The following is a 16,070-nucleotide window of genomic DNA, read 5'->3' on the forward strand; positions in this document are numbered from 1 at the left end:
AAGGTGGTTCAGCTTGCCCTAGAACTCACTATATACTAGACTTGCACTCCTGATCCTGTTGCCTCCACCTCTCAAGTGCTCAAACAGAGGAATCAAAAGTATAAACCATTATGGTGGGCATTATTTTCTTTTTTTGATGAAAAGTTATTGTATATACAAAAGATTATCACTTCTAAAATTAGATTCTTTAGGTGACTGACTTCTCAAAATTAGCATACAAAGGCTGGAGAGATAGTTCAGCAGTCAAGAACCCTTGCAGAAGAACTCGGTTCAATTCACAGCACCCCATAGCAGATTATTTATCCTCTGTAACTCCAGTCCCAGGGTCCCATGTCCTCTTCTGGCCTCCACAGGTATCAGGCACACACGAAGGCAAAGTTAGTTTATTATACCAAAATCAATAAAATATTTCTACTTCCCCATCACTTTCCCAGTCTCTTTTGTCCCCGCCCCCCATTGTTTCTTCCCCTCGGTTTCTTTTCTCTGTCCATTTACCCTGCTCTTTCCTCAACAACTCTTTTTACCCCCTCTTCGTCTCCTTTCTAGTTTGTTAGGCTTTACCCACACTTAACGTCCATTACAGGCTAGGAGGATCTGCATCTGAGTGAGAAACATGCGGTCTTTGTCTTTCCGAATTTGGGTCACCTCGCTTACTATACTGTCTAGACCGAAGCTGCAGGCGTGAGATTTGAGAGTACACGATGACTACTGAAATAATTTGGGAGGGGCAAAGGAGGACACAGTACTGTTAACCTGAGTCAGGCAGGCTTCCTGCACCGGTGCGGCGCCTCGCTTGCCCAACCCTGCTCGTCACGCCCGCACTGGATTGGCCAATCGTTTCCTTTCCGGAAAAGGGGGCGGGAAAAGGATAGCCCGCCTCCGACAGAAGTTCCCCGGTTAGTGGAGACGGGACTTCCGTCTGTTCTGGGTTACTTCCGGCTCGGGGGTGGGGTGGGTGGGGAGAGGTGATTGAGGCGGACGACGTCAGCGGAGACGCAGAGAGTGTCTGCTGTCCGCTCGCGGCGGCGATGCTGGGGGGGCAGCTCCGGAGATGGCGAGCGCGACGCGGACGACGACGCGGCGGGGGCGGTGGCTGCGCCCCCCTGCCATCGACTTCCCCGCAGAGGTCTCGGACCCCAAGTATGATGGTGAGACGGGCATGGCTCGCGCAGTCCCAGGGCTCGCTGTCCACTCGGGTTCCCCCGCGCTAGTGGTCCTCGAGAGCTACCTGAGGCTCCAGGCCGTCCCGGGGCTCGAACTCGGGCCAGACATGTGGGCACCCGGAGGCGGCGGTCGGGCCGTCAATTGAGGGTTAGGTAAATATTTATTCGGAGAGCGCCTGCGATATGCCCGCTTGCGGGCATTTATGGTCCTTGGCCTTCGTACTGCGCCACTTTCCAGAGGCCGCTTTTCACCCCCACGCCCCGACTTGTTTTTCTTCAATCGCTAAGTGTAATTATCTTGGTTCACTGCTAGACTGGGACCTGCTTCGAGGGTAGGGTAACTAATGATTTCTCCTAGCGAGGCGGTATGGAAACGCTCAAATTTTCTTGAGGCTTTTTCATACACGTAAATCAAATTATGTAACTAAGGTGAGTGGTCTTAAAAACATCGATTTCATGTAGGCCAAAGTTGTGTTTTACTGAAAATGCAGTTGGCTGCTACCAGTTGCTTTGGCGGTTTTAAAGTGAAATTGTGCTCCCGATAGTGAATACAAGTGGTAAACACTTGTAATCCAAGCACTTGGAAAGTGGAGGCAGGAGGATCAGGAGTTGAAGGCCAGCCTGAGCTTCATGTGGTGTTCCAGGCCAGTCTGCAGTACATAAGACTGTGTCTCTACCAAAAAGGAACGATTGTGGTGGAGCAGGGGGCTCAGTGACAGAGAAGTGTTTTAGGATGAGTGAGATTCTGGGTTCATCTTCCAGCACCAAAACCAAAAACATACATTCGAGGAGGTTTTAGCTGTATACTATTTGATAGAATGGTTTCAAGGCTTTACATATTCGGTTGAAGCATGAAATAAGTATGTTGTAGTGGAGTTAGAGTTTTTCCCATTTTCGTTCTGAAACACTTGTAATAGTTGACCACAGTGAGAAACAAAAACAGATCATGGTGGTGACTCGGGTAGGCTTTATAGTTTGTAAGATAAGTTTTTTACAGGACATGCAGATTTTTCCCACACATCAAGTGGTATGTTATTGTAACTCAAGGGTAAAGAAAGTATATGTCATAGGAAAGGTCCCAGCTGTAAACGCAAGTAAGTCCTCCTTTTCTGTGACATGGTGATAAGAGTTTCTGCAAACCAAAGATTATTCTGGAAGGGAGTGATCTTGGACAAGCTTTAATTTTTTTCTCCTCCTGTTGATAATACTGTCTTGCTTACATATTGATTTTTTTCTTCTTCAAAGAGACTCCGAATGCCCAGACACACAGTTAATTTTTTAACATGCATATTTTTATGTAAATGCATATATTTTAATATACAAAGGTCTGTGGAACATGTAGTATCACTTGTAATAGGTGTAAAGCCAGTTGTTAAATGACATTTCACAGGTAGTCTGTATGATTTGAAGAGATCACACTGCCAGTTAATGAGAGAGTCAGAAAAATTAAAACCTTGATGTAACTTTAACAGTTCATTATAGGAATTCTGGCACAAACCTCCGTCTTGGACCTAGTTACTTTCGGTGCTGTTTGTGGGCTAGCATGTGTTGTTAGTCTGTTTCCCAAGTCATTCATTTTCTTTCAGGTGTCACTGGTTTTTCAGAAGTATTATCTTAGATTAATCCTTCAATCTGCTTACACACACACACACACACACACACACACACACACACTTTTAAAACACAAAACAAAACTGGGGATTGGATGTAGAGTCTTGTGCAAGCTAGTCAAGTGCTCGGCCGCTGAGCCACTCTCCCAGCCAGCCCTCTGTCATTAAGTTGATGCACTCTGCAGCCAGTCTGGGTTTGAACCTGCCTCAGTCTCCCAAGCAGCTGGCATTAAAAAAAAAAAAAAAAAAAAAAGACTGTGCCACCAGTTTTGGGAACGTACTTTCCTGAGATCGAATTTGATTAACTGTTTCTTGTGTGTTTACCAGCATCTTGCTTGACAAACGACTGGAACTCTTAATTCAGATTGTATCTGCATCTGACTTCTTACTACTTTTGAGAACTTGGAGTTGCTTTCATTTTAGTGATGTTTCCTCTTCTACTTGGGACTGAGACCAGGAAGTTGAACCTTTACAGCCTTTCATTTCCACTTGATTTGTCTGTTGTCAATTGTCTACTGACCTTTTAAAAGTTATTTTTAACTACGTGTATGTGGGTGCCTGCCGAGGCCTGAGGCACGGGACCCTCCTGGAGCTGGACTGAAGGCATTCTAAGTCTCCTGGTGTGGGAGTTGGGAACCAAGTCAGGGCCCTATTTCCTTCTTGCGGCTGAGCCATCTTACTAGCCTGTTTTGGCCTTTTAAAAATGTCCTTTCTTTAAATTATTTTGTAGTACTTTATTAGCATTAGGGTTACATGTATCCCAAGCTAGTCTCTAACTTGTTACTTAGCTAAAGATAACTTTAAACTTTTTGATCCTCTTGACTCTACCTCCCCATTGCTGGAATCACAGGCACTTAAGTGTGACTGTGCCTGGTTTTATGTGGTGCTGGGGTTGAACCCAGGTCTTTATGTATGCTAGGTAAACACTCTACCAACTAAGCCAGAACCTCAACCATTTCTTAAGTTCTTTGTTTGTTTTGTTTTTTATTAGTTTTTCAAGACAGGGTTTCTCTGAGTGGACCTGGCTGTCCTGAAACTTGCTGTGTAGACCAGGCTGGTTTCAACTCACAGAGATCCATCAACCTCTGTCTCCCAGGTGCTGGGATTAAAGCCGTGCACCACCACTGCGAGGTCTCTTAAGTTCTTAAAAGTTGATTTGGTTGTTATTTGGTTTTTTTCATATTCAAAACTAGAATCTTTATGCAAGCTGGTTGTGTAGCTCAGCAGTAGTAAGAGCACTTGCCTACTATGTTTGCAGCCCTAGAATTAATCACTCATCCCCTCCCCACCCCCAAAAAAGACCTGAAAAAACAGACTTTGCTCATTGCAGAAAGGAGGAAATAATAAGTATAAAGAAGCCTGAGGGTCATCGTCATCGTGGCACTAATCTGTAATCCAGCATTGGAGACAGAGGCAGGAAGACTGCTGTGAGTTTGAGGCCCCCCTCATCCTCCAGCTTTCACCTTCAACTCAGATTCACCTCCAGAAAAACCTTACCTCTTTTTTATTTAAATTTCTATATGTATGTGGTATGTATATTTGTGTGTATTCTTCAAATGTGTGTGGGTACACGTGTCTTCCTCATTGTTCTCCACGCTTCACTGAAATGTGCTCTCACTGAACCTGGAAGTTGCAAATTTGGCTAGTTTAGCTAGCTAGCTTTCCACAGGGATCCCCTGTATCCTATCAGAGGCACTGGGATTACAGGGGGTGTTGCTATACCTGCTCCACTTTAATGTGGGTGCTGGGGATCCAAACTCGGGTCCTGATGCTCATACAACAAGCACATTATCCACTGAGCCATCATTTCCCCAGCCTCAGAAAACCTTTCTAACCCTAATAACTACTCTTCAGCTCTATTATTTCCCTTGAGTTACTTCTTTGCATTGTCTTAATTAAAACATGCTGTTTTGTCCGTATGAGACACACTTACCAATAATGTTTTCCCCTTTTCTTATTTTTAGAGTCTGACGTCCCAGCAGAACTCCAAGTGTTAAAAGAACCCCTACAGCAGCCCACGTTCCCCTTCATCGTGGCAAACCAGCTATTGCTTGTCTCCTTGCTGGAACACTTGAGCCACGTGCATGAGCCAAACCCCCTTCATTCAAAACAAGTGTTTAAACGTGAGTAAGACTAAATGGATATTGTTAGGTAAAGCTAGTTAAAAAAAATACTGTCTTTAATTGCCATGTTCCCAAGAAGCAGCTGGTATATACAAATCGGTTGCAAAATAAGTGTGAATGATTTCCCATTCCTTAAATTCACTTCAACTTCCTTTGTGTGATTCCTTATAAAGTTGCATGTGATCTAATACATTTTAAAATTGTTTGCCAGCAATAATATGATGTTCATATAGTTCTTGAGAATCTGTTAGGCTCTGTCTGCTAAGCAGCTAAACTTCATTCTTATTTTACTTTTTTAGAAGTATTGACATTTAAATTTGGGGCCTCACTTGTGTTAGGAAAGCATTGAGACACATCTCTAGACCTGACCTAGGATTTTTGTTTTTGTTTTAGTTTTTTTGAGATGGTTCATGACCTTGAACTCCTTCCTCCAACTCCCAAGTACTGGAGAAATGACAGTATGCTACTACATTTAATTTATGTAGTGTTCCAAACTAGGGCTTCGTTTATGCAAGGTGCACACTCTACCAATGTCCCCAGACACTCCCTCAGATGACCAAATGACTGGAGGTGCTCCATACCATGGCACTGAAAATGCTGAATTTTGTTTTTCCGGTTTAGGATACTTGTATTTTAGAAACATGAGCCTTAAAGTTTGCAGAATTATATGTTATGAATTTGGTTTTCCTTTTTGACTGAGACCAGCTTCTTTATCTTCAGCTGTAGATTCAGGCTCCTTTCTACTGAGAAATCCTTTCCAAGTCTTAGACATCATCACTAAAGATAGATATCTTTACATGGTCTTAGAAAGTGGCATGTTTTAGAAGTTAATTATATAATACCATTTAAATAAGCCTGATGGATGTGAAGAATGGGTAAAGTATTTGTTTTGTTAACAAATCTTTCATAGTGTGTTTGTTTATAATGTGTGTATGAGAGTGCATGCAGGTACATGTGTGTTATTGCATCCATGTGAAGGTCAGAAGGTGGCTTTCAGTAGTTGGTTCTCTCCTTCCACTGTGCTTCCAGGGATCAAACTGAGGTTGATAGGTTGCATGGGCAGAGTTTTCATGTCAGTATTTTTTTATCTTTAACAAAGAAATCTCGTATTGTGGATTGTAAACAGTGTTGTGTGTGGAGGATGAGACTTACAAAGGGGTGTTCCTAGGTTCCAAAATACTGCACTTCTGTATTAGGCTCATGGTTATGAAAAGTTAGAACTTTACCATGAAAATCTGGGTGCACAGAATTTTTGTTGCTGTTTTTCTTCTTTGCACTGGGGATCACACTCAGGGCCTTGTGCATGCAAAGCTGGTGCTATACCACTTAACTAACTACACCCCCTGCTTGATGTTAAGGTAGTTTTGAATGCCATATAGTGAGCCTTTTTAAATGACTGAATTTTAAAACACTTTTAGCTAGGTGTGGTGGTATTTACCTGTAATCACAGAATTTGGGAGGTAGACATGGGAGGGTTAGGAGTTAAAGGTTCAAGGTATCCTTCACCATATAACAAGTTTGAGGCCAGCCTGAGCTATATGAGACACTGTCTCAGCGGGGAGGGGGTACTGTTTAATTAAAAAAAAAAAAGACCCTAGTTGAATTAGTTTGTTAGTTTGCAAAATTTCCCAAGAAAATGTTTTTGATGAGATTTGGTTCATTGGAAGGAAGATCCTCTACTGTTATCTGTATTTCTTTTTGGTCTGTTTTTTTCTGGTGATGCTGGGCATCAAACCCAGGGCTTCATACTTACTAGGTTTTACCACTGAGGTACATCCTCAACCATATTTGTTTCTTTTTATCTCCTCTTCCTTACCCCTTCGCTCTCCTTCCTCCCTCTCCTCTGTCTTCTCTCCATCTACTGCCTCTCTTCTCCCCATCTCTTCTTTTTTTCTCCCTCTTCCCTCTCCTCTTGTCTCTTTTCTCTCACCCTTATCCCTTTCCCTCCCTCTTCTTTCTTTCCTTTAAAAATAAAATTATTAGCCAGTGGTGGTAGCACATGCCTTTAATCCCAGCACTCAGGAGGCAGAGGCAGGCAGATCTCTGTGAGTTTGAGACCAGCTTGGTCTACAAGAGGGAGTTCCAGGACAGCCGCCAAAACAATACAGAGAAACCCTGTCTCGAAAAACCAAAAAAAAAAAACAACAAAAAATTTTATGTGTATAGGGTTTTGCCTTCATGTATGTCTGTGCAACATATGGGTGCTAGTCCCTACAGAGGCCAGTGGACAGTTGGAGCTCCTGGATTTGTGAGCCACCTTGTGGGTGCTATAATTGAACCCAAGTCTTCTGGAAGAACAACCAGCATTCTTTTTTTTTTTTAAACATTTATTTATTTATTTGTTATGTATATCGTGTTCTGTCTACATGTATGCCTGCAGGCCAGAAGGGGGCATTATTACAGATGGTTGTAAGCCATCATGTGGTCGCTTGCTGGGAATTGAACTCAGGACCTCTGGAAGAACAGTCAACACTCTTAACCACTGAGCCATCTCTCCACCCTCTTTCTCCTCCTCCTTCTTACTTCTTCTCCTTCTCTTCCTTTTTTTTTTTTTTTTTTGAGTGACTGGTAGGGGGTTTCCAGACAGGGTCTCTCTTTGTAGCCTTACCTGTCCTAGAATTCACTCTGTAGACCAGGCTGGTCTTGAACTCACAGAGATCCACTTTCCTTTGCCTCTTGGTTGATAGGGTCAGAGATGTTCAACACCACACCTTTCCTATCCTTTCCTCTTTGTGCTTCTCCCTGTCTTCTCCCGGTTTTTCTTGTTTCCTCATTCTTCCCATGTTCTATCTCCATCTTGACTTTTTTTTTCCCCCTCTCTCTACTTTTCTATTTCTGGCTTGGTGTGAGCCACCACACTTACCCCTGTCTGTATTTCTTTATACATAAATTAAGGGCTTCTTTACAGAAGCAACTTTTTCCATCTACTATGTCCCCTTCCCCTTTTGAGACAAGGTCTCCTTTTTCCCAGGCTAGCCTCAAACTTGCTGGGTAGCTGATAGATGACCTCGGGCTTCAGATCCTCCTTTACCTGCCTGCATGCTGGGGTTATAGGTTTGCTCACTTTATCCTGCCTGCTGTCAGTTTTTCTAATAATAGCGTATCATATTTTTTTAGTACTCTGCCAGACTTTTATCAAGATGGGGCTGCTGTCTTCATTTACCTGCAGTGATGAGTTTAGCTCACTGAGACTACACCACAACAGAGCCATCACTCATTTAATGAGGTCTGCCAAAGAGAGAGTCCGTCAGGTAAACCCTACCACGTGTACTTTGTGTATGGCAGGTAAATTTGAATCTTAGAAGAACCATATGTGGGGGCTGAAGAGATAGTTCAACAGTTGAGAGGACTTGCATAGGACCCAGGTTTCATGTCTAGCATCCACATGGTGGTTCACAACCATTGGCAACTCAGAGGAGTGACCTCCATGGGCACCAGGCACCAAAAAAGGTTAGTACATGTAGGCAAAACACTCATATACATAAAATACATTAAAGAAAGAAAAGGACACTGTGTTTTGCTAGATGTGTTGTTCAGTGACAGGGCATTTCCCCAGTGTGCCTAGACTGTGGGTTCTATCCTCAGCACTAAAAGAAAAAAAAGTGTTCAAGACAGGCTTTCTCTGTGTAGCCCTGGCTGTCCTAGAACTCACTCTATAGTTCCGGTTGGCCTTGGACTTACAGAAAACAGTGTGCCTCTGTTCCCTAAGTACTGCTGAGTAGTACTCCATTGTGTAAATGTACCACATTTTCTTTATCCATTCTTCAGTTGAGGGGCATCTAGGTTGTTTCCAAGATCTGGCTATTATGAATAATATTGCTGTGAACATAGTTGAACAAACATCCTTGTGGTATGAATGTGCCTCCTTTGGGTATATGCCCAAAAGTGATACGGCACAGTCTTGAGTTAAGTCGATCCCTAATTTTCCTGAGGAACCTCCATACTGATTTCCAAAGTGGCTATACAAGTTGGCACTCCCATCAGCAGTGGAGGAGTGTTCCCCTCTCTCCACATCCTCTCTAGCTAGCATAAGCTTTTGTTGCCATTGTTGATTTTAGCCGTTCTGACTGGAGTGAGATGGTAACTCAGAGTTGCTTTGATTTGCATTTCCCTGATGGCTAAGGATGTCGAGCACTCCAAGTGTCTTTCTGCCATTTGAGATTGCTCCGTTGAGAATTCTCTGTATAGATCTTTACCCCATTTTTTAGTAGGATTATTTGGTAGTTTGATAATCTAGTTTCTTGAGTTCTTTGTATATTTTGGAGATCAGCCCTCTATCAGACGTGGAGTGGTGAAGATCTTTTTCCCTTCTGTAGGAAGCCATTTTATCTTGTTGACCATGGAGAACTGTATTTTTTTTAAAGCATTACTTAATTATATGAGGGGTTCTTAAAAATAGAAACTTGGTCAAGTTGACAATATTAGTTCTCATTACTAATATTTGCTGTTATACTGTTTTATGGGAACTAGGGGGAAAATGGAAGAAAGTAGCCAAAAATCTGAACCCTCATGAAGCATATGTTCTGATGCAGAGGGCAGAAACAATAGGGAAAGTTAGAACAAATGTAAGTGGCATGTAGGTAGTGAAGGGGACTAGGGAATGCTGGGAAGGCATGTGACTTCAGGTATAGTGTCCATGGCAGGCCTCACTGGGAAAATGGTTAGGCCCAGAACTGAGAGACCATTAACTGTAAGCACAAGAAGGTGGAGGATTCCAGCAAAGTCAATGTTGGCCAGTGCCCGTTGCTGAGAATGTGCTGGTGACAGTATGCTGCTCATTTCTGCAAGGCTGCCTTGCATCTAGACAGAGCAGCTAAAGGGGAGGAGTGGAAGAGAGAGTGGGGAGGGGCCATGGGGGTATTCAATGATTCCCTCCTCTCCTTCCTTACTGATCCACTACAAGGGTCAGCAGGCTGGGCTGTAACAACAATACTATTGCCTGCCACTGTTTTCTTCTTTACTTTTTTTTTTTTGGCACAGAATTTCACATTGTAGTCGAGATGGTTTTAGAACTGTATGTAGCCAGTTCTGGCTTCAGACTCTCCAGGTTTCCACTCTAAGCCTCCTAAGTGAGGGGATTACAAATGTGAGTCATCACAGCCTGCTAGGGTCTTGAGACCATTTTAATGAACTTGGTTTTATGCAGAGTGCACATAGGAAACCTTGCAGGATTTTAAGTACATATGCTACTGTGCTGGAAATAGATGGAGAGGTTCTCGAATAGGGAGACAGGTGCAAGGATATGGGCAAGACAAAGGTGTGGCTCCAAATGTGCTGGTACCAGTGGAGATGGGAGTAAGATGCTAGACTGGGGTCTTGTTTTAGATACGTGAGCATTTGGATTATGGTGATGTTGAATTTGATTCCTTGTTCATCAAAAATAAGTTCTTAAAGAGAATTTTTTTGGTTTTAGGATCCTTGTGAAGATAATTCTTACATGCAAAAAATCAGGTATGTATCCGATGCTTTTCCATTAACTACACTAAATTAAAAGAAATCAAAATTATTTTATAAACATTATTTCTTGCTGGTCAGTGGTCGTGCATGCCTTAAATCCCAGCACTTAAGAGACAGAGGTATTTGAGGCCAGGCTGGACTGACAGCCTCCAAAACAATACAGAGAAACCCTGTCTTGTAAAACCCAAAAAAATAAAAAATAAAAGAGAGAGAGGCAGAGGTAGCCGGGCAGTGGTGGCACATGCCTTTAATCCCAGCACTAGGGAAGGAGAGGCAGGCGATCTCTGTGAGTTGAAGGCCAGCCTAGTCTACAAGAGCTAGTTCCAGGACAACCTCCAAAGCCACACAGAGAAACCCTGTCTCAAAAAACAAAACAAAAAAACTAAAATTAAGAGGCAGAGGTAGTCAGATTCTCGAATTCGAGGCCAGCCTGGTCTACAAAGGGAGTACCAGGACAGCCAGGGCTACATAGAGAAAACCTGTCTTGAAAAACAAAAGCAAACAAAAAAGTATTTCTTTATTCTTTGCTTTTTGAGACATATCCTTGCTGTGTAGCATAGTTTGGCCTGGAAGTTAACACTCAGCCCTGCCACTCTGTCCAGAGTGCTGGGGTATAGGCATGCCCTACCACCATGCCTGTCTGCTCTCCAAGAGTATAGAACTTGGTGACCAGCACTTAGCACTGCACTAAGATTTCCTTTGCTTCTCCTTGTCTTGCTTTTGATCTTATGTCCCCCACTGAGTGTGGATTCTATCAGCTTGCCTTTGCTCTTTCCCCTTTTTGGTTTTTTGTTAGTTTGTCTTTGAGACAGGGGCTCATGTATCTCAGCTGTTGTGATTTTTGTTTTGTAGCTGAGACTGATCTTAGATTCTTGATCTTCCTGCCTCACTTGCTAAGTGCTGAGATTGCAGGCATAAAGCCACACATTTGGCTCTCTTTGTTTGGATGTATACTTGCATGCACTGGTGTGCACGTGCATTTGGAGGCTAGTGGTTGATAAAAGGCTTCCCTCTGTCTTGCTCCCCATTATGTAGAGGTGCGTGTGAAGCTTTCTGATTTGGTTAGTCTAGCCAGCTTGCTTTCTCTAGGACCCCTTTTTCTTCCTCCCTGTTGCTTAAATTGCAGGGGGGCTGCCATGCCTAGCCTGTGTTTATATGGATGCTGGGGTCTGCCCTGCAATCTTTATGCTTACATGCAGCAAAGGCTTTCCCCGTCAAGCCATCACCACAGCCCACTTCCCTGATTTCTTTTTGAGACAAAGTCTGTTTGCAACTCAAGCTGTCTTCATGCACAGATTCTCCTGCTGGGATTATAGTCATGTGCAAACATGTCCAGCAAGCCACCTCACCCCACTCCTACTTCCCCCCTCCCCCTGTTAATTAGACTACTGATACCTCTTTTAGGAGGACACCATTGGCCTTTTACTTTATTTACAAAATTTTAAAAATCTGTAAGGAGCCTGGGTCATTTCAGAGTTTAAGGTTGGGAGTCATGTGGTAGTGTACAACTGTAATCCCAGCATGTGGAAAACAGAATTGGGAGGCTTGCCAAATGCTGAAGACCAGCCTTGGGCTACATGGTGAGTTCCAGGAAGGCCTTGTCTCAAAACCCCAGGAATCCCTCTCAAAAACACTAAAACAGGAAATTTCAGTAAAACTATCTGGTAATGGATGTGCACGACTGTGACGGCAGCACTCAGGTGGTAAAGGCAGCGGGATCGGAAGTCTAAGGGTCAGCTTTGGCTACTGTCTCTCAGCAAGAAAGAAAAAGCTCACCTAATTACTCACATTGATTACTTTTGACCAGTTTCTGCCATATATAAAGCATTGTTGCTGATTGTTGCTGGAATGCTAAATACTAAATGTAATGAGCCCTCTTGCTAGTCTTATTACATTCTTAATTTACCTAGCCATTTTCTTCCCATAGGAAATGAGAAGTTTCCTTTTAGCTGATTCTTTCTACCTTGCAGTTTACTGATCAGTGAGTCTCAGCAGGTTGGTAACACAGTGCATACATTTGATTGTCACATCTTAATATTGATAGCCTGTCTGTATTTAACTTTTAGATCCAGGGAGATAGCTTTCGAAGCACAAACCTCACGCTACTTAAACGAATTTGAAGAGCTTGCCATTTTAGGAAAAGGAGGATATGGAAGAGTATACAAGGTTTGTTTTGTTTTGTTTGCTGTTTGCCCATTTTAACCTATTATGCTGCGAATTTGTGTACTTTGAGAAGTTATTATCATTATTATGATTGGAAGTACCCAGAGATTGCTAGAATCATGTGCTTTTATTTTCATTTGCCATTTGCAGGCAGTTGATAGGTTTGATTTTTTCCTGATCATGTTGTTAATGTTGGTTGTTTAGATTCTGCAAACCTTATTTTTATTCTGTAGTCTAGAGTTATTAAAGTGGGTTATAAGGCACACTCTCATTCTAGTACTGGGATGGCAGAAGCAGGTGTCTCTCCTAATTTGAGACCAGCCTGGTTTGCAATGCAAATACCATCCCAGCCAGGACCACTTAATGAGACCTTGTCTCAAAGAGAGACAGAGACAGACAGAGACAGAAAGACACAGAGAGAGAGATAAGAAAGAAAGAAAAGATAAAGAGATGAATGTGAGGAAAGGATTTGTAGGGAAGAGAGGAGATTAACAAGGGCAGGAGAGAGTGATTTGTATATCGTTCAAGTATGATGCTTGTCAGGATTACTATTGTTGTGATGAAACACCATGACCAAAAAAAGCAAGTTGGGGAGGAAAGGGTTACACTTCAGCATTGCTGTTCATCACTGAAGGAGTCAGGACAGGAACTCAAATGGGGCAAGATTCTGGAGGCAGGAGTTGATGCAGAGTCTATGGAGGGGATCTGCTTACTGGCTTGCTTTCCATGGCTTGCTCAGCCTACCTTCTTTTTTTTTTTTTTTTTTTTTTTTTGGTTTTTCGAGACAGGGTTTCTCTGTATTGTCTTGGAGCCTGTCCTGGAACTCGCTTGGTAGACCAGGCTGGTCTCGAACTCACAGAGATCCGCCTGCCTCTGCCTCCCGCGTGCTGGTATTAAAGGCATGTGCCACCAACACCCGGCTTCAGCATACCTTCTAATAGAACCCAGGACCAGCAGCCCAGGGATGGCACCACCTACCATGGGCTGGGCCCTCCCCCCTATTGATCACTAAATGAGAAAATGCCTTATGGCTGGATCTTATGGAGGCATTTTCTCAGCTGAGACTTCCTTCCTCTCGGATAACTCTATAGCTTGTGTCACGTTGACACACAAAACTACCCAGTGTATATAACAGCATCAAAGAACAAACTTTATAAAAATGTAATTTAAAAATATTTTAACCTAGTGTTTTCAATCTGTAGTTTAAAGATTTCCAGCAGAATGATGAGAAATTGGCCTTACTCAAATTAGAAGTTGAAACTTGAAAACAATATGCTGTAAGAAGTTGTGCTGCTGCAGATACACCTCTGTTGCTAGCATTCTTGCCTGGTATGCCCAAATCCCTGGACCTGATCCCCAGCACCACACAAACTCATTATGTTACATGCCTGTGGGAGGTGGAGACAGGAGAATCAAAAGTTGAGAGTCATCCTTGGCTACAAAATGAGTTTGAGGCCAACCTGGGTTACCTGAGATCTGATCTCAAAAAGAATAAAACGTTGTGTTACTAAAAACATGGTGCTTTTGCATTTGTTTTGCATGTACAACTTTGTTAGCATTCCTTGTCTCCAGGCCTAGAGCCCAGGATTGGATATAGTTTAGTTTACAAAGGAAGACTGGACTGACTTTCTCCTTATGGGAAGAGTGGCTTAAGCTTAATTTTCTCTCTGGCTGGTTTGGGTTATCAAAGCTCACATGATGTAAATTCCTTTATTCTGTTGCATTTAATGGAATTTAATACTTTTTCTTTTCTTCTGGCTTTTTAGGTCCGGAACAAATTAGATGGTCAACATTATGCAATTAAGAAAATTCTGATTAACAGTGCAACTAAAACAGACTGTATGAAGGTATGATTTTGAATGTGTGAGTGTGAATGTGTGTGTGTATGTGTGTGTGTGTGAGTGTGCAGATGCTGTGCATGCTTGCGAGTGATGTTCCTTAGGCACCAGTTGGCCAGTGAGCCCCAGGGATCCTCACCTTAATCTTCTCAAAATTGGGATTGCAAGCATGTGACATATCCAGTCCTTTTTTTTTTTTTTCCCCCCTTAAATGTGAATTCTGACCATCAAACTCAAGTTTTCATGCTTGGCAAATTGAGCACTTTGCTGACCAAGCTATCTCCCTAACCCTGAAGGTAGGCTTTCAGAAAATGATCTGAGTCAGTCCAGGAGTGGTGGTGCTAAGTGGAGCCAGGAGGACCAGTTGAAGGTCTGCCTCTGTTATGGAGCAAGGTGCAGGCTAGACTGGATTGTCCCAAACCCTGTCATAAAATCCACCCCCATAAAAAAAAAAGTGTGTTTTGAGCTGGACTTGCTACATATACCAGTAGTGTAAGTTACTGGGGAGGATGAGGTGGGGTGATCACTTGAGACTAGCCAGGGCTATATAATGAAACCTCATTGTTTAAAAAATAAAAGTGGAGCCAGGTGGTGGTGGCACATGCCTTTAGGCCCAGTACTAGGGAGGCAGAGGCAGGAGGACCTCAGAGAGTTCGAGGCCATCCTAGTCTACAAAGCTACACAGAGAAACCCTGTCTCAAACAAACAAACTAACAAATAAATAAAATGGGTGGGAGCGAGAACTGTGGTTGAAATGTAAAATGAAATAAAAATAATAAAAAATGGAAAAAAAATAAGCATGGGGGAGGATGCCTGGCAAGTCAGATATTTGATCCCACTTCTCAGGGTGAAGCTGGAGAATTGAAAACTCAAGGCCTACCAGGGCTTCATAGTGAGTTCACAGATAGGCAACTTGGTAAGTAAAAGGAAAGCTGGGGATATAGCAGAGTATGAGTCCTTGCCTTTGGCTACGTGTGAAAGGCTCTAGGTTCTACTATAGTACAGAGAGAAGGCAGTGCAGGAGGGAGTTATGTGGGACACAACTGTATGTGTATAAAACCTATTTATCAGTAAAGAAAACTAGATTTTTATTTGATGTAATTTTTCTTTAAAGTTGTATTTTTCTATTTTATTTATTTTATTTTTGAGATTATGTCTCACTATATAGACTAGGCTGGCCTCAAACTCAGCCTGCCTCTGCCTCCCAAATGCTAAAACTGGTCATGTGATAGGCTGTGTACATGTCTGTACATGAACACAATGCTTGTGTGGAGATCAGAGAACAACTTGTGGGAGTTGGTTCTATTCCTTCTACCAGGGACTAGATTCAGTTCATCAGGATTGACAGCAAGGTGCCTTTGCCTTCCAAGATGCCTCATTAGTTTAAGTGCTTGGTTACCATACTGTCTAGCTTAACAGTGAGAAATCCATCATGTCTCAGCTGTGATCCCAGTATTCTGAATGCTGAGCAGGGGGAGCAGGAGGATCAGCCAGACTGTGTTGCATTGTGAGACAGTCAAAGCAAACATAGAAGCAAACAAAACCACTCCACAGAAGCTGGGGTACAGCTTGGTGGTAAAGAGGTTGTCTGGCATGCTCAAAGTTCTTAAATTCTCAGCAGCATTTTAATAAGGAAAGAAGATAAAGGTAAGAAAAAAATGGGAGGAAGACTGGAGGAATCAAGTGAAGTATCAAGATGTAAAGTAGGTGTGGAGT

The 16,070-nt window shown here is 42.8% G+C and overlaps 1 protein-coding gene across 1 annotated transcript in view; it reads left to right on the top strand.

Moving 5' to 3' along the window:
- Positions 1–613: 613 nt before the first annotated feature.
- Eif2ak1 (eukaryotic translation initiation factor 2 alpha kinase 1) overlaps positions 614–16,070 on the top strand; it is a 37,687-nt gene continuing 22,230 nt past the window's right edge. Inside the window, 8 exon segments of the mRNA XM_005079941.4 lie at positions 614–681; positions 975–1,098; positions 1,100–1,148; positions 4,738–4,896; positions 8,014–8,147; positions 10,310–10,347; positions 12,420–12,519; positions 14,283–14,363. Of these exon segments, the coding sequence (XP_005079998.2) occupies positions 614–681; positions 975–1,098; positions 1,100–1,148; positions 4,738–4,896; positions 8,014–8,147; positions 10,310–10,347; positions 12,420–12,519; positions 14,283–14,363 (753 nt within the window).

Source organism: Mesocricetus auratus, unplaced genomic scaffold (genome assembly GCF_017639785.1).
Source record: "Mesocricetus auratus isolate SY011 unplaced genomic scaffold, BCM_Maur_2.0 Super-Scaffold_100008, whole genome shotgun sequence".
In the NCBI taxonomy this organism is placed as follows: domain Eukaryota; kingdom Metazoa; phylum Chordata; class Mammalia; order Rodentia; family Cricetidae; genus Mesocricetus; species Mesocricetus auratus.